General features: G+C 44.6%; 1 protein-coding gene across 1 annotated transcript; it reads left to right on the plus strand.

The window, feature by feature from the left end:
- The first annotated feature begins 2,640 nt into the window (after positions 1 to 2,640).
- Positions 2,641 to 19,562, plus strand: ZNF229 (zinc finger protein 229). The gene is made up of 3 exons (XM_039248500.1): positions 2,641 to 2,669; positions 14,138 to 14,264; positions 15,822 to 19,562. The coding sequence occupies exons 1-3, from the start codon at positions 2,667 to 2,669 to the stop codon at positions 18,068 to 18,070; spliced, it is 2,379 nt and encodes a 792-aa protein (XP_039104431.1). The 5' UTR covers positions 2,641 to 2,666; the 3' UTR covers positions 18,071 to 19,562.
- Positions 19,563 to 26,722: the final 7,160 nt, after the last annotated feature.

Genomic DNA, 26,722 nt, shown 5'->3' on the forward strand with positions numbered 1-26,722 from the left:
CTGGGTGGCTCAGTCGGTTGAGCGTCCGACTTCAGCTCAGGTCATGATCTCGCAGTTCGTGGGTTCGAGCCCCGCGTCGGGCTCTGTGCTGACAGCCAGCTCAGAGCCTGGAGTCTGTTGCGGATTCTGTGTCTCCCTCTCTCTCTGACCCGACCCTGCTTATGCTCGCACGCTCTCGCTATCTCTCTCTTTCAGAAATAAATAAAAAAAACACTAAAAAAATTTTTTTAATCGGGTAATGTTTCAAGAGTGAAGAAGGAGATAGGCATTTTAGAGGGATCAATAGTAGCAGACAGAGTTGTAAAAATGGCAGAACTTGGGCTGGGAACTGATACTGTTTACACTCAAATGCCTAGAGGCTTGCAGTGCTGAAAATGGGTTATTTTTCTAAGCAACAGAAGTCCTTGAAAAGACTTGAGAATTTGTCAAAACAACTCAATAGTTCATCTGGGAAAGAGTGCTAGATTTTCTAAGATGAAATAAAAAAAAAAACAGAATAGGGAGGAAGAAATGAATATGTTATACAACAGTGATAACTCTAATTGAAATCTTTAAATCTAATTGAAATCTGTCATTGGAACAATTGTATCTCAGAATATATATAAGTATATACAATAATGTAGTAAATGAGTAGGATGATGTTTTAAATCAGTAGATAAATGATGAATTTTTCAGGAAATTTTGTTGAGAATACTCAATAACCATTTTGTGAAGAACAAAGTAGATCTCTCTTCACACCATATACTGAAATAAATCTCACAGAATAAAATAGATCAATAAAACCACTAAAAATTGAATCGATGATATCTTGCTATTTTCTGTTTTATTTTTATTTATTTTTTTAATGATCTGGCTTTTGAGGGACTGCCCCCTCCCAGGGCTAGCTAGTTCCTGGACAGAAAACTACTTCCCTGTGAACTGCCTTTGATATACAAACAAACCAACCCAGACCCCATACTCCCAACCATGTCCTTTATCAAACTCACACACCAAGGCAATATTCCCCTGCCCTGAATAAACCCAGGACTAGGTACTGGACACCTAGGGACCACCCATATAGCCCAGGGCCCACCAAAATTATATAAACTATTCAATCCTAAAGTTATCATACTTACCCTGATTCGTTCATACCTTCCCATGAAAACCCAGTAAAGGCTCTGGACCATGCTCTCTCTTCTTCTGCCTCCTGACCAGCCCCAGTCCTTCTCTGTGAGGCCCTGTGTGGCATGTCATACCTTTTGTCTCTAGGAATCTGTGAGTATAAACTTCTTCCTTCATGACTATCATTTCTGTATTTGTGTGTCTTACCATACCTAACTAAAACAAATCTCAGGTATATTTTTAGAACAGAAGTGAATATAGTTATGCCCTTAATGGATATCAGAGTAAAGAAGTCTTTATAATCATATAGAAAAATACAGAATCCAAAATGAAAGGACTGATCAATTTGATCAAATAAAGGTTGGGTGGTTTTTAAATAATTCTTTATAAAAGTCCGAACTGGGGGGAGGGTGGGGCGAAGTGGGGAATCATCATACAGGACAGAGTCAATACCATTTGTATACAAAGAGGATCTATAAATCAATAAGCAAAAGATAAAAATGGGCAAAGGATATAAATAGGCAATTTACCCACCACTGACATATCGACGTTTATTCTGCATAGAAATGCAGTCAATAAGGAGACAACATATTTGGGCTATCAAACTGGAAAAAATTAACAAAAATGATTATTCCTAGTCTTGACACATGAGATTGGAAGTATAACTTCTTTAGCAGACAATGTGGTAATGGATCTAAAAGTAAAGAATACTAAACAACCACTTTAAATGAATTTATTATTTAGTGACATGCATGGAGTGAGAGAAAAAAATCAGTTCTAAAATATTATGATGTAAACTTTGTGGGGTCAAACATTTTTAAATATATATTTACTCAGAGAGGAAATCTGGAAATACATAGGCCAAGATATTAATGATACTTGTTTCTGGGTGCTAGGATTATGGAGGATTTTAGTCTTTTTCTTAATTTTTTCCCTTACTTTTCTTAACATTCTTTTTACTTTTTTCCCTTAAATTGAACATGCACTGCTTTTGTAAAAACCAAAATAAAATAAAATAAATATATATTGTGTAAATTATATATATATCAGGTGTAAATTATATATATATATATCAGGTATAAATTATATATAATTATATGTAATTATAATTATATATATACTTACACACACATATATGTAATCAATCATATATATAATCAAATATAATCAATACATATATATAATCAAAAACATCAATGCTTTATATTCCGTGGTGATGGGATTATGGGTTTTTCGTTTGAGAGTACTGTCAGATTTTCTACAACGTGAATATGTTAGTACTGAGTAATACCTTTTTTAAGGAAAGAAAAAAGGTATACTGGTGCTCCAAAGCTGAGCTCCGGAGCAGCGTGTCTCCTCCCGTAACCAGAGTACACCCGCGGGTCACTTAGCCTTCCACCTGGCCTTGAGCAGGGCTCTCCAGGTGTGAGCTTCTTTACGTCATCAGCAGCTCTCTCAAAGTAAGAACGCGCACCGCAGAGGGTTCTGGGAAGTGTAGTCCGGGCCCTTCCGAGTCGCCCACTTCCGCTTCCGGCCACCGCAGCACTGCCATAATTTCTTCTGCGATGGTGAGTAGCTTAGGGGACGTGGGGCTTTTTGGAGGTCTTCGTTCCCGCCTCAGGGACAAGGGGCCTGGGCTATAGGATCTGCGTGTAAGGGGCGTCAGAGCCAGGAGATTAAGACAACTCCGCCTGGCGAAGGAGAGGTCTGAGGAGGCGGATGCACAGAGCATCCCAGGTTGGGATGGGGGGCGGGGCTCGGGCCGGCAGCGCTGGGACATCTCTCGATTCGGGAGACCCCAATCCAAGCAGTTTTGGATCGATGGTATCTGGAATTCTTTCACGGTAGCCGCACATCTACTTCTGTATGAATTTCAGACTTTTATGTGAAGTTATTTCTATAAAGAGCAGCAGAAGTTGATTCTTCGTGTTCTGTATGTTTTCCTTTGAGAATTATTAAGAGCCGTACAAGTTTTAAGAAATCATTTTGTAGTGATGCTAGCTGTTTTTTCCAGCGTCCGAGCCTCATGGGTTGAATTGTATTCTGTCACACAGCATATGAAAGTCACAGCTCTTAATTCAGACCTTTTTTTTAATAGTAGACTTTTCACCCATATTGCATTATTTTTTGTGTATGATTTAAGGAGGGGTACATAAGACTCTCCGGTTATTCCAACTCCGTACGTTGAAAAGACTCCTGTAATCTATTTGTTCACTGTTAAGTCAGTACCGCTACTTCTTGATTACTGTAGCTTTAGAATAAATCTTGAAGTCAGAAAGAATGAGTCCAAGTTTTTCCTTTTTTGGTAGGATTGTTTTGGCTATTCTAGATTTTCTTTATTACAGTGTATATTTTAGAATCGGTGTCAAATCTTGCAAAAAGTCTGTTGAGATTTTGGTTGAAATTGCGTTGGAGAGAACAGGCAACCTTAAGTCTTTAATTGCATGAACATGGTATATCTTTAGGCATTTACAAATATTTTTTAACATATAGTGCTGTATTGGTTTCAGGTAGATAATGTAATGATTCAGTAATATTTGTACATTGCCCAGTGCTCACCAAAATAAGTGTAGTCTTGGGGCGCCTTGGTGACTCAGTGGGCCAAGTGTCTTACTCTTGGTTTTGGCTCAGGTCATGATCTCACGGTTTGTGGGTTGGGGCCCTGCATCAAGCTCTGCACTGAAAGCATGGAGCCTGCCTGGGATTCTCTATCTCTCTCTGTCGCTCTTTCTCTGCCCCTTCTCTCGTGCACTCTCTCTCAAAATAAATAAACACTTAAAAAAATAAGAGAACTCTTATCTCACCCACCTCCTCTCTGGCAACCACGTTTGTTTTTTGTGTTTGGTCTCCTTTTCTCTTTGTTCATTTTTCCCTGCTTTCATTCCATATATGAGGTAAATTATATGGTATTTGTCTTTCCCTGACTGATTCATTTCACTTAGCATAATACTCTCTGGGTCCACCCATGTTGTTGCAAATGGCAAGATACTATCCTTTTTTTTTTTATGACTGAGTAATACTCCATTGTATATACACATACCACATCTTCTTTATCCTTTCATCTATTGATGGACACTTGGGTTGCTTCCATAATTGGCTGTTGTAAATGATGCTATAGTAAACACAGGGGTGCATAGATCTTTTCAAATTGGTTCTTTTGTTTTATTTGAGTAAATGCCCAGTAGTAGAATTGCTGGATCGTATGGCATTTCTAATTTTAATTTTTTGAGGAACTGCCATACTGTTTTCACTGTGGCCAAACCAGTCTGCATCCCCACGAACAGAGTGCCAAGGTTCCTTTTTCTTCACGTCTCCACCAACATTTATTATTTCTTATCTTTTTTATTCTACCGTTGTGACAAGGGTAAGGTGATCTCTCGTTGCCATTTTGATTTGCATTTTCCTGATGATTAGTGATGTTGAGCATCGTTTCCTGTGTCTGTTGGCCATCTGATTGTCTCCTAGAAGCTACAGTGCATGCAGGCTTGTAGACAAGGCCCACAGTAAGAATGGCATGGGCGCTCTGAGCCTTGCAGGGAGGGAGGTCCCTTTCCCAGGGATAGGAGTAGATTACATGCAACTGGTGCTCAGAGATTTTTCCCTGTTGTGTAGCCAGGAATTGTGATGGAATCATGTTATCTCCTGGCTTGTTTTTATTTCACTTCCGTGCCTTCTTGGGACTCTGCCTTTTCTCAGAGAGATCTGCATAGAAGAGAAAGGAGTAACCCCTGGTCTCTTGACATCAGAGCTCCAGGTGAGTAGAAGTTTGGTTTCTTGTTGTTTTATGGCAATGCCAGCTCTCTTCCCAAAGGCCTGCTTTCCTGATCTTACTTATTCGTCATACCATGGTGTTGACAATGCCCATTGAGGCCCTTCACCCATGACTGGCTTCCCCCAGAAATGTTTTTTCCCTAAGGTTGGGGGCATTTCCCAGTGACTCTGTTTAGTGTATTCTCTCCCTGGCCTCTCGTATTGGTTCATGTAGTCAGTAAATCACTTAGGCTTACACTACTTCAGGGCTGTGCTAGGTACAGGGAAGAAATAATTCCAGTTACTATAATGGTTTGCATTTATTAAATGCTTATTATATGCCAGTGATGCTGATGGCTTTTGTTGCGATATCCTGGTACCTGGGACAGGGCCTGGCATATAGTAGCCTGTCCATAAATATTGATATTTAATTTGCTCAGCAACTTTGTAAGTTAGATATTGTTAGCCCCGTGTTACAGATAAGAATGCTAAGGAGTTATAACCATGCGGAAGTCAGGGCCTTTGCACTTGCGTCTCCCTCTGTTCTCTTCCCATCCCAGATCTTTGCAGGGCTGATTTAATTTCATGCAGGCCTTAGAGACTGTCCATGACAAGCTAATTAATGCTGCCTCTCCCACCCCTCGCCCCTGTGTTCTGTCTCAGAGGACTTATGTTCTGGATGGTGAATGAGAATCTATCATGTTCATCTTATTTTCTTCATTGCCCATTTTGTAATCAGAGGTCACCTTATTTGTAGACTTGTTGACCCGCTAGAATGTAGGCACCGTAAGAACGAGTATCTTGACCATCTTATTTGGTCCTGTATCTCCAGGGTTTGCTATAGTATCCAAGACATAGTGAGACCCTGCATGTGTCTTTGTTAAACGAATGGGTGCCTGTATTCCTGGGTTGGTGCTAGGATGGGTGAATGACAGCAGTGACAGTAGTTGGCTGAGGATTTTCTGTGTACCATGCACTAGACTATGACCTTTATTCAAATAGGTAGGCCTGTGTGTGAGAGAGAAAGACTTAATTCTTTCAACTCTGTAAGTGAGAAGTACTGTCTTCACTTAACAGCAGAAAGAACACACTCATTCAGAGATTGGTCTTTCTTGTGGTGTTAACACAGCTACAAAGTGGCTGAGCCCGAACTTAGACCCAGACCATTTGACAACCTCAGTGCTAAGAGTCAAGACCAGCAGCTGCGAGCTGGATTAAAATGCCATAATTTACCTGTTTTCTTTAAACTTCAACTCCAGACTCATATTTGATTTCTCCTTTTCATCCTCACATGTAATTATTTATCTAGTCCTGTTATTTCAACCTTTGCAATATCTCTTGTTTCCATTACTCCTTTATCCCAGTGCCTTTGGTGCTAGTTATATTGGTCATCTTTCTCTGTCCAGTGTGAGCCCCGTATGGTTAAGGAGTATATCTTTCTTTAAACCTAAGCACCTGACATAATAGTAGCATTTCAGTGAATGTGTACTGTCTTCCCAGCTAGAATGTTAGCTGCTCGAGCAGAGTCCTTTCCTGCTCTGATCACCATCATATTCCAGCATGCCCTGCATGGTCCTTTGCATGTACTTTATCAAGCAAATGAACTGCAGAACAAAACCATTCTGCTCTGTAGCTGCTGTCAAAAGACCCAGGATCCAAATATCAGCAGGCTGAGGTCACATTAGTCCCATACTTCCATTTATTTTACTTTATTAAAAAATTTTGTTTAATGTTTATTTGTTTTTGAGAGAGAGAGACACAGAGCACAAGCAGGGGAGGGATAGAAAGAGAGGGAGACACAGAATCCGAAACAGGCTTCAGGCTTTGAGCTGTCAGCACAGAGCCTGATGTGGGGCTCGAACTCATGGACAGCGAGATCATGACCAGAGCTGAAGTCAGACACTTAACCAACTGAGCCACCAAGCTCCCCCCACCCCCGTCCATTCTCCCATTTAAATACGTATTGAGCGCTTATGTCATGCCTGGAGCCAACTAAAATTCCAGCCCTCACAGAGTTCATATTCTCATGGGCACAGAAAGATAGTAAGGGAAACAGATGGTAGGTTAGGTAATATTCACAGAGGAAAATGAAGCAGGGATGATGCTTTGGGAGGCCTGGCAGAGGGACTTGCAATTATAAGTAGGAGAACCAGGGACAGTTTCACTGAAAAGGTGGCAAGTAGGGATCCAAAGGAAGAGAGAGGCCTGTGGATACTGGGGAAAGGAAACAGCAGTGAAGACGGGGACATGACTGGTCCATTTCAAAACCAGTGAGGAGGCCAGAGAGGCTGAGCAGAATGAGAAAGAGGAAGGACTGGTAGGAAATTGGGTATTGGGAAGTCAGATAGTGTAAGGTGTTTCACCTTTTGAAAGGACTTTGGCGAAGGTTTTGAGTGAAGTGAAGTTCTTGACCAGCGGAGTGACGTGACTTTATTTTTATTTTAAATTTATATTTATTTTTCAATTTTAATTTTTATTTATTTATTTTTAAATGTTTTATGATTTTTTTTTTTGAGAGAGAGAGAGACAGCATGAGCAGGGGAGGGTCAGAGAGAGAGGGAGATACAGAATCTGAAGACAAGCTCCAGGCTCTGACCTAACTGTCAGCACCGAGTCTGACACGGGGCTCGAACCTACGAACTGTGAGATCATGACCTGAGCCAGAGTCAGATGCTCAACCAACTGAGCCACCCAGGCACCCCTTTTGTTTTTTATTTTTGAAAGAGAGGCAGAGCATGAGTGGGGGAGGGGCATGTAGAGAGGGAGACACAGAACCCGAAGCAGGCTCCAGGTTCTGAGCTGTCAGCACATGATAGCAGGGCTTGAACTTGTGAACCGTGAAATCATGACCTGAGCCAAAGTTGGACGCTTAACCAACTGAGCCACCCAGATGCCCCATTTATTTGTATTTTTAAGAGATCATCCTGGCTGCTATCTAGGAAGTAGACTGTAGGGGGACAGGAATAGAAGCAGGGAGACCAGTTAGGAGTCTATTGCAGTAATTTAGGCAAGAGATGATGGTGGTTTGGACCATATTGAGAAGAATGGGTCAGGTGCTGGCTATAATTTGAAGGTTTTTGCTGCTGGTTGGATGTGGCATATGAAAAAGAAAAAAAAAATCAGAGATCGTTTCAAAATATGTGGCCTGCTTATTTGAAAAGAGGGCAGGACCCCTAGAGACAAATCTGGTGTTTGGTTTGGGGTCTGTGAAGTTGGAGACCTCTTGTAGACAGCCAAATGGGCATGTCAAGTCATTGACATACAGATACTGTTTGATGTTGCAAGGTTGGATGTGCTTATTGAGGAAGTGAATGAGTAGCAATAGAGAACTACATTCAGTAAAGCTTGAGGCAGTCCTGACTTTTGGAGGTCAGGGATAGGAGGAACCACAGCAAAATTTTGTATAAACTGGAAACCCTGGGAAGCCCTGCAAGTTAGCCAGTCAGAGGAAGCTTGAGTATGTTAGCACCTGCTACTGTAACAGTCTTTATTTTAAAGTCTAGATTGTCTGATGTAAGTATGGCAACTCTGGCTTTCTTTTGTCGACCATTAGTATGATAGATGGTTCTGCATCGCCTTACTTTCAATCTGAAGGTGTCTTTAGGTCTAAAGTGGGTCTCTTGTAAACAGCATATAGATGGATCTTGTTTTTTTATCCATTCTGTTACCCTGTGTCTTTTTTCTTTTTTTTCTTTTTCTTTTTCTTTTTATTTCTAGGAGAGAGAGAGAGACAGTGTGAGCAGGGGAGGGTCAGAGAGAGAGGGAGACACAGACTCTGAAATAGGCTCCAGGCTCTGAGCTGGCAGTCAGCACAGAGCCCGACGCGGGGCTCGAACCCAAGAACCACGAGATCATGACCTAAGCGAAAGTCGGATGCTTAACCGACTAAGCCACCCAGGCACCCCTGTTACCCTGTGTCTTTTAATTGGAGCATTTAGTCCATTGACGTTTAGAGTGAGTACTGAAAGATATGTGTTTATTGCCATTATGTTTCTTGTAGAGTTGGAGTTTCTGGTGGTGTTTTCTGGTCCTTTCTAGTCTTTCTAGCTTTTGGTCTTTATTCCCCTCCCCCCTCATCTTTTCTCCCCTCAGAGAGTCCCTCTTAAAATTTCTTGCAAGGCTGGTTTAGTGGTCACAAACTCCTTTAATTTTTGTTTATCTGGGAAACTTTTAATCTTTCCTTCTATTTTGAATGACAGCCTTGCTGGATAAAGAATTCTTGGCTGCATATTTTTCTGATTCAGCACATTGAATATATCCAGCCACTCCTTTCTGGCCTGCCAAGTTTCTGTGGATACGTCTGCTGTGAACCTGACCTGTCTTCCCTTGTAGGTTAAGGACTTTTTTTCCCTTGCTGCTTTCATGATTCTTTCCTTGCTTGAGTATTTTGTGAATTTGACTATGATATGCCTTGTGGATGGTCAGTTTTTGTTGAATCTTGTGGGAGTCCTCTGTGCTTCCTGGACTTTGATGTCTGTGTCTTTACCTAGATCAGGAAAGTTTTCTTCTATGATTTGCTCACATAACTCTTCTACCCCTTTTTCTCTCTCTTCATCTTCTAGGACCCCTATGATTCAGATGTTGTTCCTTTTTAATGAGTCACTGATTTCTCTTATTCTTAAATCATGCCCTTTTGCTTTAGTCTCCCTCTTTTTTTCTGCTTCATTATTCTCCATAAGTGTGTTCTCTGTATTGCTGATACACTGCTCTGCCACATCCATCTTTGCCACTGTGGCATCCATTCGATATTGCAGCTCAGTTAACTCTACTGAATTACTTGTGTGTCCCTATGTTGTTTTACTGTTTATACTGAGCATGTACTTTTGAGGTTCAAAAGTTATTCTTTCTGTCTTCATTTAGTAAACATTTGCTGGACACCTACTATGGGCCAAACCCATATATCTAAGCCCTGGTGATATACCAGAGAGCAAAACAGGTAACATCCCTGCTTTAATGGGGCTGGCATTCTAGAAGGGGAAGACAGGTGGGAAACAGGTTAAACACAAGATGATGGCTCTGAAGTATCTTGAGGGACGTAGGCAGGATGAACTGAGAGGTTTGTGCAGTCATCCAAGTGAAGGATAATGATGAGTCGCAATAAAGATGTAGAAGTAGTGATGGGGAGAAGCTTGAAGTATACTTTGGAATAATAATTGGCAGAATCTTTTTAAGTTTATTTTTATTTGTTTTGAGGGAGAAAGAGAGGGGAGAGAGAGAATCCCAAGCAGGCTTTGCACCGCCAACAGAGGCTGACGTGGGGCTCAGACTCACGAACCGTGATAGTATGACCTGAGCTGAAATCAAGACTCAGACACTTAACTGACTGAGCCACCTAGGCTTCCCCCCCCCAATTTTTTTTTTTTAATGAATTAGCTGTAAGACATGAGGAAAAGGAAAGAATCCAGGTGATGCCTTTAAGGTAGATGGTACTAGCCCTTACCCGCATCAGGGCGATTAGAAGATAACTATTTGGGAGGAAAGACTTCCTTCCAATTGGGCTGTTTTTGCTTCACGATACCTTTTAGGCATCCAGGCGGTAGGTGGAATAGGGAGGGCTCAGTGCAGAAGGCAGGGCTGGCTGTAAAGATTTGGGAGTTAGTGGCAGGTCCACATCTGTTTAATCGTCCAACTGACCGCCTCTGGTCCCAGGTTTCTCCCCGTGACTCTGTCTCTAGTCTTGGGATCGATCTAGGATTCTGTTCTGAAATGTGCTCTGTCGGTGGCACTCCCTCTCCAGAATGGGGAGGTGGGTTCCTCTGGTCTGGCCCCTCCACTCTCATTTGGGTGGTGGTAGAGCAGGGTAGGTTCAGCATCCTTCATTGGGCTGTCCGAGTTCAGTCTTGACTCAGCGCTTATTGAGTGGATGTTCTTCGGCAAATAACATTCACTGTCTGAGATCTTTTTTTCTCATCAGTGAAATGGAGATAGAAAGGGTAACTACCTTGTGAGTAGTTGCTGATAAAAGATCACTCTTGATGCTCCAGAAAGTTCTCATGTTCTGTGAATGTTGTGAGGGTTAAATGAGATAAATCATGGAGAAATGCTTAGGCTACAGCCCACCTTTCAGTGATTTTTCTGTAAACATCAGGTGTTAATATTATCTGCCTTATATATGCATTTCTGGTCCCCCTGGTAACACACTGGTTGGCCTGTAGAGGACAGTTGCTAAAGTATAGTGGCTCTGGAACCAGACTCTGTGTGTTCGTGTTCTAGTTTGAACTAGAACCCTGTCTCTTACTAGCTGTGTAACCATGGCCAGGTTCCCATTGTGTCTTGTGTTTCAGGTTCAGGGGTCCCAAAGGCCATGCCCATGTTCAGAGATTTGCCAGGACCCAGGGTACCTAGTATGTGATTCTGTGCATGGCAAAGGCTTGTCACAGCAACTCACCTGGTTGCACCCGGCTTCCTCCAGGCTCTACCCCACATGGCTTTTCCCTTGGCTGATTTTTAAAAGTTATTTATTTATTTATTTATTTATTTATTTATTTATTTATGAATGAGAGAGGGAGGGAGGGAGGGGGAGGGAGAGAACAAGTTGGGGAGGGGCAAAGAGAGAGGAAGACAAGAATCTGAAGCAAGCTCCAGGCTCTGCACTGTCAGCACAGAGCCCGACATGGGGCTCAAACCCACAAACCATGAGATCGTGACCTAAGCTGCAGTCAGACGCTTAACCCATTGAGCCACCCAGGTGCCCCATGGTTTTGCTTTGTATTTTTAAACATACTAAGTCCTAGCTGAGTATGATTACATACTGAGTCCTGTAAGTCCTTCTTGCGAATCATTCAACTTGGAAGGGATCGTGGGGACTGCCAGCACAAGCCCCATGGAGGCAGGGCTTGTGAATCTCTAGAAATCTCTAGAATTCCTGTGTCTAATACTGTTTTATAGGTTCTGAATATTTATGGAATGAGTAATATACAGACATGCATGCATTAAACCTTCCTATGGGGGCACCTGGGTGGCTCAGTCACTTAAGCATCTGACTTCGGCTCAGGTCATGATCTCATGGTTTTATGGGTTCGAGCCCCTCACTGGGCTCTGTGCTGACAGCTGAAGATGGTGTGGAGCCTGCTTGGGATATTCTCTCTCTCTCTCTCTCTCTCTCATCTATCTCTCCCTCTCTTTCTGTCTCTCAAAATAAATAAATAAACTTAAAAAAAAAAAAAAAGAAACCTTACTATAGCTACTTTGCCTTCCTTCGTAAAATGTACCCATGAATTATTTTTACAAAAGTTAAATATGTATAGGGGCGCCTGGGTGGCTCAGTCAGTTAAGCATCTGACTTCAGCTCAGGTAATGGTCTCACGGTTTGTGGGTTTGAGCCCTGCATCAGGTCCTGTGTTGACAGCTCAGAGCCTGGAGCCTGCTTCAGATTCTGTGTCTCCCTCTTTCTCTGCCCCTCCCCCATTTGCAGTCTGTTTCTCTCTCTCAAAAATAAATATTAAAAAACATTTTTTAAAAAAAGTTAAATATGTATAGAATCACAGCTCAATTTGTACTAGTAAGACCTTGTCACAGGTATTGCTGGTACAGGCTGAAGGCAAAGTAGGATTCTGAAGTCCCTCAGACGCAATTGTCTCCCTCTTGAGAACAACGATAATCTCACAGTACAGTATCACTGTGTGATCACTGTGTTTCGCTGTGTTTACACTGCTGCTGTTTTCCTCAGTAGACTAGAGCAGTTTGCTTAAAGGTCGTGGACTGCTGTTCATACCTGAGGATGACACAGAATGATGTGAAACTCCATTGCCTCTGCAGAGGCCTCCTTTGTCTGGGACATGGTCACATAAACACACGTTGGTTGCTTCTCACCGCTGACATGGAAGCCTGTAAAAGGCGCGCGCGCGTGCGCGCGTGTGTGTGTGTGTGTATGTATGTGTGTAGGGGGTGGGGGCGGGGGCAGCAAAGAGCAGGATTTGTCCAACTGCTAATGGAGGCATGAGGGGCTGGTTGGTGAAGAAGTCATTCTGGCTGAGGAGGTGATCTGGAGGTGTGTTGTGGATGTGGGCACTCTTAACGTTGGGCAATGTTGAAATAATCATTTTGGAGGAAAAGTTGGTATTCTGTAATTTAGAGTCACATTGTAAAATGAGGGTGCCCCAGGGTGGCTCATTTGGTTAAGCATCCAACTCTTGGTTTCAGCTCAGGTCATGGTCTCATGGTTTTTTGTGAGTTCAGGCCCCGCATTGGGCTCCGCACTGGCATCACCAAACCTGCTTGGGATTCTCTCTCTCCCTCACTCTCTGCCCCTCCCTCCCTCACACTGTCTGTCTCTCTCAAAATAGAGAAATAAACTTAAAAAAATTATGGGGTGCCTGGGTGACTCTGTCCATTGTGCACCCAGCTTCGGCTCAGGTCATGATCTTGCAGCTTGTAAGTTCAAGCCCCGTGTTGGGCTCTGTGCTGACAGCTCAGAGCCTGGAGCCTGCTTCAGATTCTGTGTCTCCCTCTCTCTCTGCCCTTCCCCAACTTGTGCTCTGTCTTTCTATCTCTCAGAAATAAATTGGGGTGCCTGGGTGGCTTAGTTGGTTAAGCGTCCGACTTTCGCTTAGGTCATGATCTCGTGGTTCGTGGGTTTGAGCCCCGTGTCGGGCTCTGTGCTGACTGCCAGCTCAGAGCCTGGAGCCTGCTTCAGATTCTGTGACTCCCTCTCTCTCTGACCCTCCCCTGCTCACGCTGTCTGTCTGTCTGTCTGTCTCTCTGTCCTAGAAATAAATTAAAAAAAAAAACATTAAAAAAAATTAAAAAAAAAAAAAAAGAAAGAAATGTTAAAGGGGAACCTGGGTGGCTCAGTCAGTTAAACGTCTGACTTCAGCTCAGGTCATGATCTTGCAGTTCATGAGTTTGAGCCCTGCATCGGGCTTGGTGCTTACACCTCAGAGCCTGGAGACTGCCTCGGATTCTGTGTTTCCCTCTCTCTCTGTTCCTCTCCCACTCACACACACACACTCTCTCTCTCCGTCTCAAAAATAAAGATTTGAAAAAATGTTAAAAAAAACTTTAAAAAATTGTAAAACGGATGGACCATGTGATGGAAGCATTGTAGCTCCATGGCATTACCCTCTGAAGTGCTCACTCTGAACAAAGAGTGGTTCTTGCTTTGCTTTTTGGATACCCATGGAAGATTAGTTGGTTAGAATCAACATTATTGGCATCAAACATTAACAAAACTTGATTTCACTTGTCAAACCTAGCAGTTTCCTGCATGCTTGTCTACCCTTCTTAGTGATGCCAAGTTTGCCTTTCATCTAGTAGGTGTTTGTGTTAATGGTGTTTCACATTTTAGGAGCCATTGACCTTCAAGGATGTGGCTGTGGTCTTCACTGAGGAGGAGCTGGGGTTGCTGGACCCCGCCCAGAGGGAGCTGTACCGAGACGTAATGCTGGAGAACTTCCGGAACCTGCTCTCTCTGGGTAAGGGGAGTGTCTGGGTAATCCACACTTATCTTGATTGGAATGTTCTTGTTTCCCGGGAGAAAAGGATATTTTTAGTCTTTGTATACAGGTTAAATCCCATTTTTATAGAACTGTTATAGTTTCATTTGGCCCATCTGAAATCTTTTCTCTGTATGTCCTTCAAAGACTTGAAAGTCAGGAGATTAGGACTACTTTTTCTGATTATTTTTTGCATGTCACAGATGAGCCTAAGGCTTGGAATTTCAAGGCAACAATCTTTCAAACCTGATAAGGCACCTCCAAGGAACAAGGCAGAGAGACTTGGGTAACGGAGAAACTCCCAAGAGATGCACGCCCAGGCAAGAACCATGGAGCCTGGGTCCTGAGCAGGCAGGAATGGAGTGAGCTGGTCATGCAGAGGCCCCTTCTGACCTCGATCTTACCTGTGGACACTTGTACTATTGTAGGTGATTGTTGTGCAACCTCATTTTCCACTCCTCGGTCCCTACCTTCTCACGGATTCTTCATGCTTTTCAGAGAATGACGTATTCAGAGTAACTGAGGGGTCCCTGGACTTTTCTCCCTTTGCTAGAAACAGCCAGTCAGTGTAAGATAAGCCAGTGGCAGACTCTTCCAGAATATTGAGAGTCCTCTGATGGATTTCTCATTTATCTCCAGTATCCTACAAGCCCTCAGCTGTGAACAGATTTGTGTTATTCCGGGCCTTGGGATAAGAATCGCCAATAAAGAATATCAAAAAGCGTGGGCAGATTTTTTAAATAACCTGGAGCTACACGGCAAACCTGACGGTTTGGATGGCTTGCAGTCAGTGACAGAGATAAGTTGAATATTTTTATGCCTCTGTGCTGTGTTGGTATCTTGTGGATTCCTATTTGAGATGCTTCTGGTAGACCGGGACACAGCTACTGCACTTTGATGGATTTGGTGCTTTGTTTCTTCCCCATGTTCAGCTCACATGTGCCCAGAGTTAGATTCACTCTGGGAGACAGCGCTCAGTAGGCTCTAAAACAGGACTTCTGTGTGTGACTCTCTACCTACCCCTTCCACATGGCATGGCAGAGTGACTTCACTGGGTTACTCACTCACCCTCTCTGTGCCTTGGGTCCCTCATCCGTTAAATGAAAATGATACAGGTTCCCACCTCAGTGTTATTCTGAGAGTTAAATGAGTTAATAGGTGTACATCGTCAGCACATGGGAAGCGTTATAATAACGTTAGATGTTATTATTAGGAGCAACAACATTAAGCAAAGAAGTGCATCATCTCCGTAGGAATCTATTCGGAATTTCTTTTTCCCTTAGGCAACTAGATGATGAGATGTAGTTCGTTACTAGTAGGATCGTATTAACGTTTAGCTTCAAAGCTTGTTAATAGGAACCTCTTCTTTTTTTTCTCCCCCCCAGACATAAAAGGAGTCCCCTGGTAGTTACAATACATACAGGTGAACTTTGCTCCAGGCCGTTACTGGTCCAAGTCTGACAGCCTGGCTTGGCTTGAGGTCCCTGAGCCAGTATTGTACCTGTTCTCATCTCGGAATTGTCTTTCACCCCGCAGGAGAGAAGAATGAAAAGGATACGGCGTATATTGAAGACAGAGAGCTAAAATGCCTTTCCTACAGAGGGCTCTCCTGCTGGAAAATTGGAGAACAGGTGGCTGGTGAATTAACTGGGAGTCAAGACCGGAGAGTGGATCTTCAAGGGAATCTTCAAGGGAAAGAGTTCCAGTTCTCAGAAGACACTTCTCCCTGCCATGGGTGGGAAGGAGCATCTCCTTGGGGTTCACAAATTGACAATTTGGCAGGCAGTCTTCAAGGACCCATCAGTTCAGAAAATCAAGAGTTTCCAGCCTGGAAAGCTGTAAGACCGGTATCCGTTAGAGAATCTTGGATGAAAGCCTTTGCGAACGAGACGTGGAATATTCGAGAAAGGTGTAAAAGACTCCACACGCAAGGCACAGTGTATAAACCTGAGTGGGACGGTTTCGGCTTCAGCTGGACGTCACGTTGTCTCAATGACCACAGATTACCGGAAAGAGAGAGACCATGTAATTGTGTCCAGGGTGGGAAAGACCGTGTTAAAAAGTCAACACTCCGTCACCCCGACCCGGAAGAGGATTCCTTGAACGGAAACGAACGTGGCAATGGCTTCCGGGAAGCCTCGCACCTTCCCACTCACCCAAGGGTGCCCTGGAAAGAGAAGCCCCATAAATATCCCGAGTTTGGTAAGGGCCTGAGGCAGACCGCCCACCTCGAGAGACCTCAGAGGACCCCCAAGGACGAGAAACCCTCCAGGAGTGACGAGCGCGCCAGGGGCATCCGGCAGAAGGCGCGCAGCCCCAGCCGGCCCCGGGCCCCGGCGGGGGAGATGCCCTTCAGATGCGACGTGTGCGGGAAGGGCTTCCGCTATCAGTCGATCCTCCTCATCCATCAGGGCGTGCACACCGGGAGGAAGCCCTACGCGTGTGAGGAGTGTGGGAAGGCCTTTGGTCGCAGCTCGAACCTGCTGGTGCACCAGAGGGTGCACACCGGAGAGAAGCCCTATAAGTGCGGCGACTGCGGGAAGGGCTTCAGCTACAGCTCGGTGCTGCAGGTGCACCAGCGGCTGCACACGGGCGAGAAGCCCTACACGTGCGGCGAGTGCGGCAAAGGCTTCTACGCCAAGTCCGCGCTGCACAAGCACCAGCACGTGCACCCGGGCGGGAAGCCCTTCAGCTGCGCCGAGTGCGGGAAGGGCTTCTCGTGCAGCTCTCACCTGAGCAGCCACCAGAAGTCGCACGCGGGGCAGAAGCCGTACCAGTGCGACCAGTGCGACAAGGGTTTCAGCTACAACTCGTACCTGCAAGCGCACCAGCGAGTGCACACGGGGCAGCGCCTCTTTGACTGCGACGTGTGCGGCAAGAGTTTCAGCTACAGCTCGGGGCTCCTGCGGCACCAGCGGCTGCACACGGGCGAGAAGCCCTACAAGTGCGAGGGCGGCAAGGGCTTCGGCCGGAGCTCGGACCTCCACGTCCACCAGAGGGTCCACACCGGAGAGAAGCCCTACAAGTGCGTCGAGTGCGGGAAGGGCTTCCGGCGGAATTCGGACCTTCACAGTCACCAGAGGGTCCACACCGGGGAGAGGCCCTTCGTGTGCGAGGCGTGTGGGAAGGGCTTTATTTACAGCTCCGACCTCCTCATCCATCAGAGGACCCACACCGGGGAGAAGCCCTACAAGTGTGCCGAGTGCGGCAAAGGCTTCAGTTACAGCTCGGGGCTTCTCATTCACCAGAGGGTCCACACCGGCGAGAAGCCCTACAAGTGCGAAGCGTGCGGGAAGGGTTTCCGGTGCACGTCAAGTCTCTACAAACACCAGCGGATCCACACAGGGAAGAAGCCCTACACGTGTGATGAGTGCGGCAAGGGCTTCAGTTACGGCTCCAATCTGCGCACCCACCAGAGGCTGCACACGGGAGAGAAACCTTACACGTGTTACGAATGTGGCAAGGGCTTCAGATATGGCTCTGGTCTCCTCAGTCATAAGAGGGTGCACACCGGGGAGAAACCCTACAGGTGTGACGTGTGTGGGAAGGGCTACAGTCAGAGCTCACATCTTCAAGGCCACCAGAGGGTCCACACAGGCGAGAAGCCCTACAAATGTGAGGAGTGTGGGAAGGGCTTTGGCCGAAGTTCCTGCCTTCATGTCCACCAGAGGGTCCACACTGGCGAGAAGCCCTACAAGTGTGGGGAGTGTGGGAAGGGCTTCAGTTACAGCTCGGGGCTGCGGAATCATCAGCGAGCGCATGTTAGCGAGAAACTGCAGAAGTAGGCACACGCCGAGGTAGAACTCAGAACTTAACACTCATCTGAGCGCCCACGCAGGAGGAAGACTTTGTGAACTTGATGTGACCAGTGGAGGCTGACCTGGTCACAGCAGTTGGCCTGCACAGGAAGAGAAGATCTGGAAGTCTGATAGATGGGAAAAGCACTTGAGTCACAAACTTTGCTCTCCAGGAGTCCCTCTCCCAGAGGAGTGTCCTTGAAGTATGGCGGGGCCTCAGTAAAAATCGTCACTCTCATTGGAGTCAGTCCAGCAGGGAGCTTTTTATGAATGACATATAACAGCATATCAGAGGACCAAATTGTGGACATGGATTCCTTCCGGGGTGGGGGGTAGGGAAATACCTACACATGGGACAAATGTAGGCAAAAATCGTCACCTTACTAAAACCAATATTGTGCGTACCTTTTAGAAGATGATTTTTACAAAACCGGAAAGATGATGTTCACATTGGTTGGGGCAAGTCACTTTCAGAAGACCAGGAATAGTTAGAGTCTCCCTCTTGGCAGGTATATCTCCAGATGATGTAGCTCCATCCCATTTTTATCAAGGTGCGGTGACTGTGTTTTATCTCCTAGAGATAAACGCCGCTCTCCTAGACAGGACTATTTCATTTTATCAAGTTTTAAAAACACAATCCGACTGGCATTGCATTGAATTTATGGGTTAATTTATTGCTATCATGAATATATTTCTGCCCCATTCGTTTGATTTCCTAGTGGTGTTTTGTTTGTTTTGTTTTACAGATACACATTAGAGCACTTAAAAAAATCAGAAATACCCCTTTAACTTGTCAGAACAGCTGTGGTAACACAGAGTCACCAAAGCCACCATCCGTGGGGATCTGTGGAGACAGGCACTTGTTAATGTATTGGTGGGAGTGAAAATAAGCAGTCTTTTTTTTGGAAAGAATTTGTCAGTGTATCAAGTTCAATTTGTGTAGCCTTTAAAGTGGCAATAAGTGTAGTCATTGATAGTTGGGAGATAGTTGCACTGTGGAAAAAGATTATGCCTACGGCTGTTTCTTAGCATAGTCTTACTATAGCAAAAAAAAAATTAATACTCCAAGTGTAATAAATGAAAGCACATGTAAATGAGTGAAAACCACTAAATATAGGCAGCGCCTACAATGGCATTGAAGGTTGCCCACAAACTATTTTGTGAGTCCGGAAAGTCGTGGAATAATTTTAGTATGACTCCATTTTTGTTAGTGCGGTTTTGTGTCTGTATGTTTATATATAGAGAAAAATACGTGTGAAAGGTTAGTATGATAACTGCGTATCTCTAACAAGTGGGATGTGGGGTATGCAATACATTCATGTACTTTTATGCATTTTACTTTTTAACAGAGTTTATATCAGTTTTATAACAATAGTAAAGCTATTTTTGTAAAAAAAATTAAGTCTGGTAGAACAGTGCCTTATGGTCAAAGATCCCTGTTATAACCTCTTTCCTTTATTTTTTTATTTTGCTTTTTCTGCTGTTTATTTAGCATGTAGTACCAAATATAAAGCATACACATGAACTGAGAAATTTGTGATTTAGATACTTTCAGAGGCTGCATAATTTTTTTTGGCTTGGGCAGAAACGAGGTGGTCTGGGTAACTGGTTGGAGCTGTGGTGCTCCATTCTGCATCCTGGCCCCTTGGGACCAGTGAGCCCCCAAGCCAGGCTTTGCAGAGGGCATTCCCTGTAGTCTGACTTCTTCTTCGGGCAGACTCGAGACGTGGGGCACAGTCTGGGCTGAGTTCCTCTCTGCTGCCTGGGCTGCTAGACAAAGAATCTCAGTTGTAGATGTGTCAGGGAGGGGGGCTGGGGGCACTTTCTATCCAAATAAATAGTTAAAGCACATGTCTGGGAGTCCAGCAAAGTGTCGATAGCTAGAATGGTTAGCTTTCAGAAGGGGGCTTGAAAAAAATCTCCAGTATTTTTTGGAAGGTGATTCCAATCATGGGGTGGGTTTTAGAGCCAAAGAACCAACATAGAGGCCATTCTTGCACCTGAGACTTCAAGGTTTGTGGTTGAAAGGTTCAGCTCACTTACTGGATTTCCAAAGGAGGACCTCAGATTCTTAAAATTGGGCAGCATCTCCCCATTGTTCTGGAAGTGGCTGTCAGATGCTGCCTGCAGCTACAGTCATCTGAATGCTTGACCAGGGCTTAAAGGATCTGCTTCCAAGATCGCTTTGGTCATCATAGAACCTTGGAACAGGAGGCTTCAGTTCCTCAGTGGCCGTTGAAAAAGGTCTAAGATCCTCTCACCACATGGGTTTCTCTACAGGACTGCCTGAGAGCCTTCATGACAGGGCAACTGACTTCCCTCCCAAGCAAGTGATCAGAGAGGAGGGCACAAGCAAGAAGCCACAGTGCCTTTTTTGACCCTGAAATCGCCATCACTTCTGCTTTATTCTATTCCTTAGGAGTCCCTATGGGGAGAGACAATAGGCCTCACCTCTTGCAAGAAGGACTAGAGAATTTGTGGATGTGTCTGGAAAGTACCATAGCTACCAACAGCATGGGAGAATAACACGGTTGGAATGGTCGTGCCAACAGTCAACTTTTGTAGATGTGTCCTGATTGTTCTGGCTGCTAGAGGCTGTCCTTGAGGTCCCACTGGGTTGCCTAAAGCTTACCCAGGTGCCAATCAACTGCTGGTGTTTTAGTGGCAGCAAGGGCTACAAGAGAGTCAAGGGCAGTGCTGCAACCACCATGGATTGCTTTGCGTTCATGTAAAAGTGCAGTGATTTCCATGCAAAATCAGCAGTAGCAAGTGAAGTAAGGTGTCACTCTCTCTTGACATTCTTTGAATGTTATATGGCAGAAAAGCTAATACAAGTTTCAGGACATTTGGGGAGTTGTAAAAGCATGATCTGCAGCGTGGAGTCAGAATGGAATGATTGGTAATATACCAAGAATGATGTTGAACAAGTTGGTTCTAACCAAAGTGCGTTGATTGGGGAGATGAGACGGGCATAGAATATAAAGCATATGGTGACAGTAAGGTGGTATCTTATCAACAGGTTGACATGCGGTCATTTTATAAGGTAGAGTCAGAGATTTAAAATACCTATGTCCAAGCAGCTTTTCTGGGTCCAGACAAAGTGTAACTTCCTCACAACAGGCTTTAGCCTACATATAAATATCTCAGATATAAAATGCAGCCTAGTATTATTCCAGCACCAGTTGGAGAAGGAAGCATGCCAACTTGAGATAATCTGCCAGCACCCTCTAGGATGAGGTGGTATGATAGCAGGTCAGAAATTATATTGGAGTTACTCACATTTGGGAGACCTCCTGCATCCAGATGTGTTGATCAGAGCACTGAAAACACCTAAGCCTGTTGTTGCCTTGGCCCCCAGAGTCACAGTGTAACACGGTATCCTGCCATTTGACCATCAGGAGTGTGTGCATATCATTTTCAACCCCTTGAAGTGTTCCTTCTGACTGAAATTGGGGTGATCAAGAGGTACTATGTGTCAGGCACCATGGGTCTAAGCATTGGGGAAACAACCATTAAGAACACTGTGGTTGGACCAGAGAGGGCAAAGAGAAAGTAGTAGAAGAGAGGTCAAAAAGGAGAGGCTAAAAGGGAATAAATTAACTCAAATGTGGAGGATTGACATATTTATGGCAGATACTACTGAGGCATGTTAAAGAAAACATCGGCCCCCATCCAGTAAAAAGACTGTTTTAGTATCTACCAAAATTAAGGATGACTCCAATCTCTTACCCCCATGATGGCACATAAAGTAAGATACTTTCTGTAACGGGAATCTTAAAATGCAAAAAGTAAGTTCCAAGAGGGGAGACTTCTCAAAGGGAATCCGAAAACTTTTCGTTGTCTTCGTGATTTGTGGAAATAGGCCTCTTCTAAGACCTCCACCCACCCAGACTCGGTGCTATCCCCTGACTCAAAACAGAAGGCACTGGTTGTTAATTCGTTCTTCTCCAGAGAAGGAGAAACCTATTACAGGACTATGTCTGCTCTCCAGTGTGGAAGATCTTGCAGAGTCCCCTTCGATGGAAACGAGCCGTGAACAGGTATTTAAATACATCTTAAACTGGAAAACCGCGTGTTTCTAAAATTAAAGGGTATGTCTGCAGAATAAAAACCTGTAAGGATTTTCACTAAAAGGGGAGCAAGTGCTCATTTCCAGGTAGTTAAGAGAATCTTGCCTCTCTTTCATGATCATGCGTGGAGAGTGACTTAACTATTGCTAACATTTCACTACTATTATTTTACCGCTATTGCGATTGTTGTTATGATCGTTTTAGGTACATGACTAGCGTGCGCGTGGCCCCAGCGGGGCACGGATTCCCGGGAAACAGCCTCCCAGCTGCTGCGGCGCAGGGGCTTCTGGGGATTGTAGTCCGCAGGCTTCCCTGCGCATGTGCTATGGGCTCCGGCGGGCGCTGTGGTGGCCAATGAAAGAGCCCTCTTGGCGGGGCGGAGTATTGACGTGTTCGCCGGGCATTCCTTGGGAAGGGGAGGGAGAGCTTGGTCAGAGCTGGGTTTGGGGGCACCGACTCGGATAGCGCCTCTGCAGGTTTTGGGCTAGGGGCTGTGCATCACCGCGTCAAGATTGGTGTCAGTCTTGGAATGTGCATCTCCAGATCCAGGTGGGGTGTGTGTGTGGAGGGCGTTGGCCCGTGTTTGGGGAATAATGTTTTGGGCCAGGCGTCCCTGAATGGGGAGAGGGGCGGGCTCAGCAGTTCATCTCCGAGTACGGGGGACGGCTTGGGCTGTTCATTCCTGGGCTTGGCAGGGAGACGATTCGAGATCAGTACCCCAAACTTTCTGGAATCTTGGATTCTGAACGCTGTGTTTGGCATCTGATAGCTCTGTCTCCAGCGGGCATCTTGTTACCCAAAACTGGGTTCCCGTCTTGGTAGGTGTTGAGCCAAAAGACACAACAAACAAAACAACAACAACAACAAAAAGGAAGGGTTTTACTTGCACGATTAAAGGGGAACCCCGGAGATATTTCCCAAAGCAGTGCTTCCTGGGACAATAAAACTCGGGAAGTTTTTTTTTTTTTTTTTTAATGTTTTTAATTTATTTCTAGGAGAGAGAGAGAGAGACAGCGTGAGCAGGGGAGGGTCAGAAAGAGAGGGAGTCTGTGAAACAGGCTCCAGGCTCTGAGCTGGCAGTCAGCACAGAGCCCGACGCGGGGCTCGAACCCACGAACCACGAGATCATGACCTAAGGGAAAGTCGGACGCTCAACCGACTAAGCCACCCAGGCGCCCCAAACTCGGAAAGTTTTAAAGTAAGAGTGCATACATATTCATGAAGGGGCTTGTGCAGGGGAGAATTCAGCCTGGAGTTGGGGCAAAAGTCGTCTTAAAATGAGCGAGTCCAGGTCTTAGTTGGTTTAAGTCATGAGGGCTGGCATGGGTCAGCATCATCAATTCTCTGGCTTCAGCTGGTCTGGGCTCTGGGTGCTCAAAGGGGTTTAGATCCTGCAAAGGTCACTCAAGAATGTGCTTCAGGTCACTCTTCACTTTTGAATCCGCCCTGGGAGTTTTACCATTGATTTCTCGTCCCTAATATAATTAGACTATCTTGTGGCTTGATAGTGGCTGTTTATTCTTACCTTCTTTTGTTCCCTTAAAGCCATTAACTACAGAGGTCTATTCTGCAATTTCACCATATCCCAGGAAGTTCTGCAAGAAAAGTGCCAAGTGCCAGTTAGGCTTAGATCACAAGAGAGACGGGACCTAAAATGACTTTTCTTATGTCAAGAAGCTCTATCAAAAACAAAAACAAAAAACAAAAAACAATCTATGTCTCATCTTTCTTTTTCCGGGAACCCCTAACTCTGCTTACATCTTGGCTTTTCTCCTCCGTCTGGTTAGACATTTGGAGTAGTCTCTGAATACAGTTTGAAAATAACCACCCCAAATTATTAACCCCGTCCTCACCCTGCATGCTGTGAGGCAGGGAGTGCAAACTTTGAGGCTGATTAGCCACAAGTAACAAGTGGCAAACTGTTCAGTTGCAGTCAACAGAATAGAAGTTTGAACAACTGACTCTCCATTTGATGAAATTAGAGAATCGATGTAAACTATATTAGGGGTAATATCAGCACTTTTAAAACTATTTCATATCTTTTAGGACTACATAATGAAGAATTTCTGGATAAGACAATATGATGAATATGGTATCAGGGATACTCTTCAAACTAACATGTGAGTACATTGGGAATAGGTAGAGGCATCATTGAAATAAGAGTGACCATGTGTTTGTAACCGCTTAAGCTGCATGATTGGTACCTGGGGGTTCATTCTACTATTCTGTCTACCTCTCCATGTATTTGAATGTATAATAAAATGTTTTTGAAACAGTATTACAATTAACTAGCTAGGAAGTGCTCTGAGGAAGCATAGAAAGGTTGAATTTTACTCTTAGTTGCATATAGTATGTGGCAGCCAGATATTGTGAATTCCCCCTCAGACTAGACACGTGGGCCCCGTGAGCCACTGTGAGCTCAGAGGTGTGGTCAGAGCTTCAGGTGTTTCAATAAAATTCTAAGGTTTTCCTCCGTTCTTAAATGAAATTGATTCATAAGTATTTTATGTCTTTTGTCTCCTGTGAATGGGATACTTTTCTTCTATCTCTGTAAATATGAGTGAGAAGTAAGCCCACCGACCCAATCAAAGGAGGGACATGGAGACTTGGAGCAGAGTGAAGCGAGGCTTTAATCAACATTCTTGCAAAAGCAGGTGTTTGATAGGCAGTCACAGCAGATGATTTATTTCCTAGCATGCAAGTCCCTCCCCTGGCTCCTCATTGGCTGCCCCACCCCCACTCACACTCTGTCTCTTGCTCTCAAAAATAATCATTTTTAAAAAGTTAAAAAAAATAAGAAGAAACCAGGATTTACTCAGAATTTGTTAAACTCGCGCTCTCATGGGTTGTTTCTTGGCAGTTCTGTGTCCTTGGGATCCCACTGTTCCCAAGAGGAAGACAGTATGGTTAAATTCTGGGTAAGTCAAGGTTTCCTTTCTCTCTCTTAAGTGCCATGTCCCTTCTGAGGAGCTGTTTTCTGAAAGGAGTGACGGCTTTGTCTTAGACATTTTACCTTGCTCCCAAGAGCTATGTGAGAGAGGTGATGCTTTGTCCCTTTGCAGAAAGGAAGGGTGTCAGGATGTCTATTTCAGTGCTATTTCAAGTACGGTTCACACACACATGCCAGTCCATGAGCTGCTTGTCACTGAGAGATCAACACAGCAGTCAAGAGGAAGAATTCAGAAACCTTTAATGTCTATTTATTTTTGAGAGAGAGAGATTGAGAGAGACAGCGCACAAGCTGAGGAGGGGCAGAGAGAGACACACACACAGAATTGGAAGTGGTTCCCAGGCTCCGAGCTGACAGCACAGAGCCTGACACAGAGCTCGAACTCATGGACTGTGAGATCATGACCTGTGCCGAAGTCTGACACGTACCCGAATGAGCCACCCAAGCGCCCCAGAAACTTTTCTAGCAATGTAGTATTGCTACAACATTTGCGTGATCACATGACCACACTCTGTGTAGTGCAGGCTCCAGTCTGCATAAATAATAAGATTTGAATGGGTATATATCCATCAGGGTTCAACCAGTGAAGTAGGAACAGCATGAGATATATATTAAGAAGAGATTCATATGAGATTTATTTTATGTGACTGTGGAGGCAGGGCAGGAAATCCCAAGGCAGGCTGGAACTCTTAGATACAAACTGAGATTGCTGTCTACAGATAGAATTTCTTCTCTTAGGGAACCTCAGTTCTGGTCTTAAGGCCCTTCAACTGATTGAATCAGGCCCTCCCAGATTATTTAAAATAATATCTTTCAGAGTCATCTGATTATGGACTTTATTTTTTAAAATGTTTTCTTTCTTTTTTTCTGAGAGAGAGAGAGAGAGAGACAGTGTAAGCAGTAGAGGGTCAGAGAGAGAGGGAGACACAGAATCTGGAACAGGCTCCAGGCTCTGAGCTAACTGTCAGCACAGAGCCCAATGCAGGGCTTGAACCACGAACCACGAGATCATGACCTGAGCTGGAGTAGGATGCTTAACCAACTGAGCCCACCCAGGCACCCCTGATTATGGACTTTAATCACAGCTATAAAATATCTTCACAGCAACACTGCTGCTGTAAGCTAGTTGTGGGCAGCTCAAAGTCCCCCCTTCTCTGACACCACCTTATAAATTAGTCACTCAATAAAATGACTCAGAAACGACATCAAACCAGTAGCAGTGTCCAGATGGTCTTGATCATGGTGTTCGTGCCATTCTGAAGCTCACTTTAGGGTGCCAAGGGTATGACCACCCTCATCTACCTCATCTCCCTTTGTTTTATGGCCCTTTAGTACAATCTTGCTTCCCTGGCGGCCAGGCCATTGACAGTTCCACATTGCCCATTCTCATAGTCATGGCTATTTGACATTCTGCAATTATCTAAAGAGGAGCTATTAAGGAAGCAGATGACAGGATCTTAGAGCATGTGACTCTTGAGCTCAAGGTCATAAATTCAAGACCCACATTGGGAGTAGAGATTAGTTACCAGAAAAGAAAAAATATAATTGGATGGATTATAGGATTTGGTGGATTATATCTCTTCATGGAATCTAGAGAAGCTCAGAGAAAATGTTGTCTCT

This window comes from Hyaena hyaena, unplaced genomic scaffold (genome assembly GCF_003009895.1).
Source record: "Hyaena hyaena isolate Hyena2069 unplaced genomic scaffold, ASM300989v1 scaffold_9, whole genome shotgun sequence".
Taxonomy (NCBI): Eukaryota; Metazoa; Chordata; class Mammalia; order Carnivora; family Hyaenidae; genus Hyaena; species Hyaena hyaena.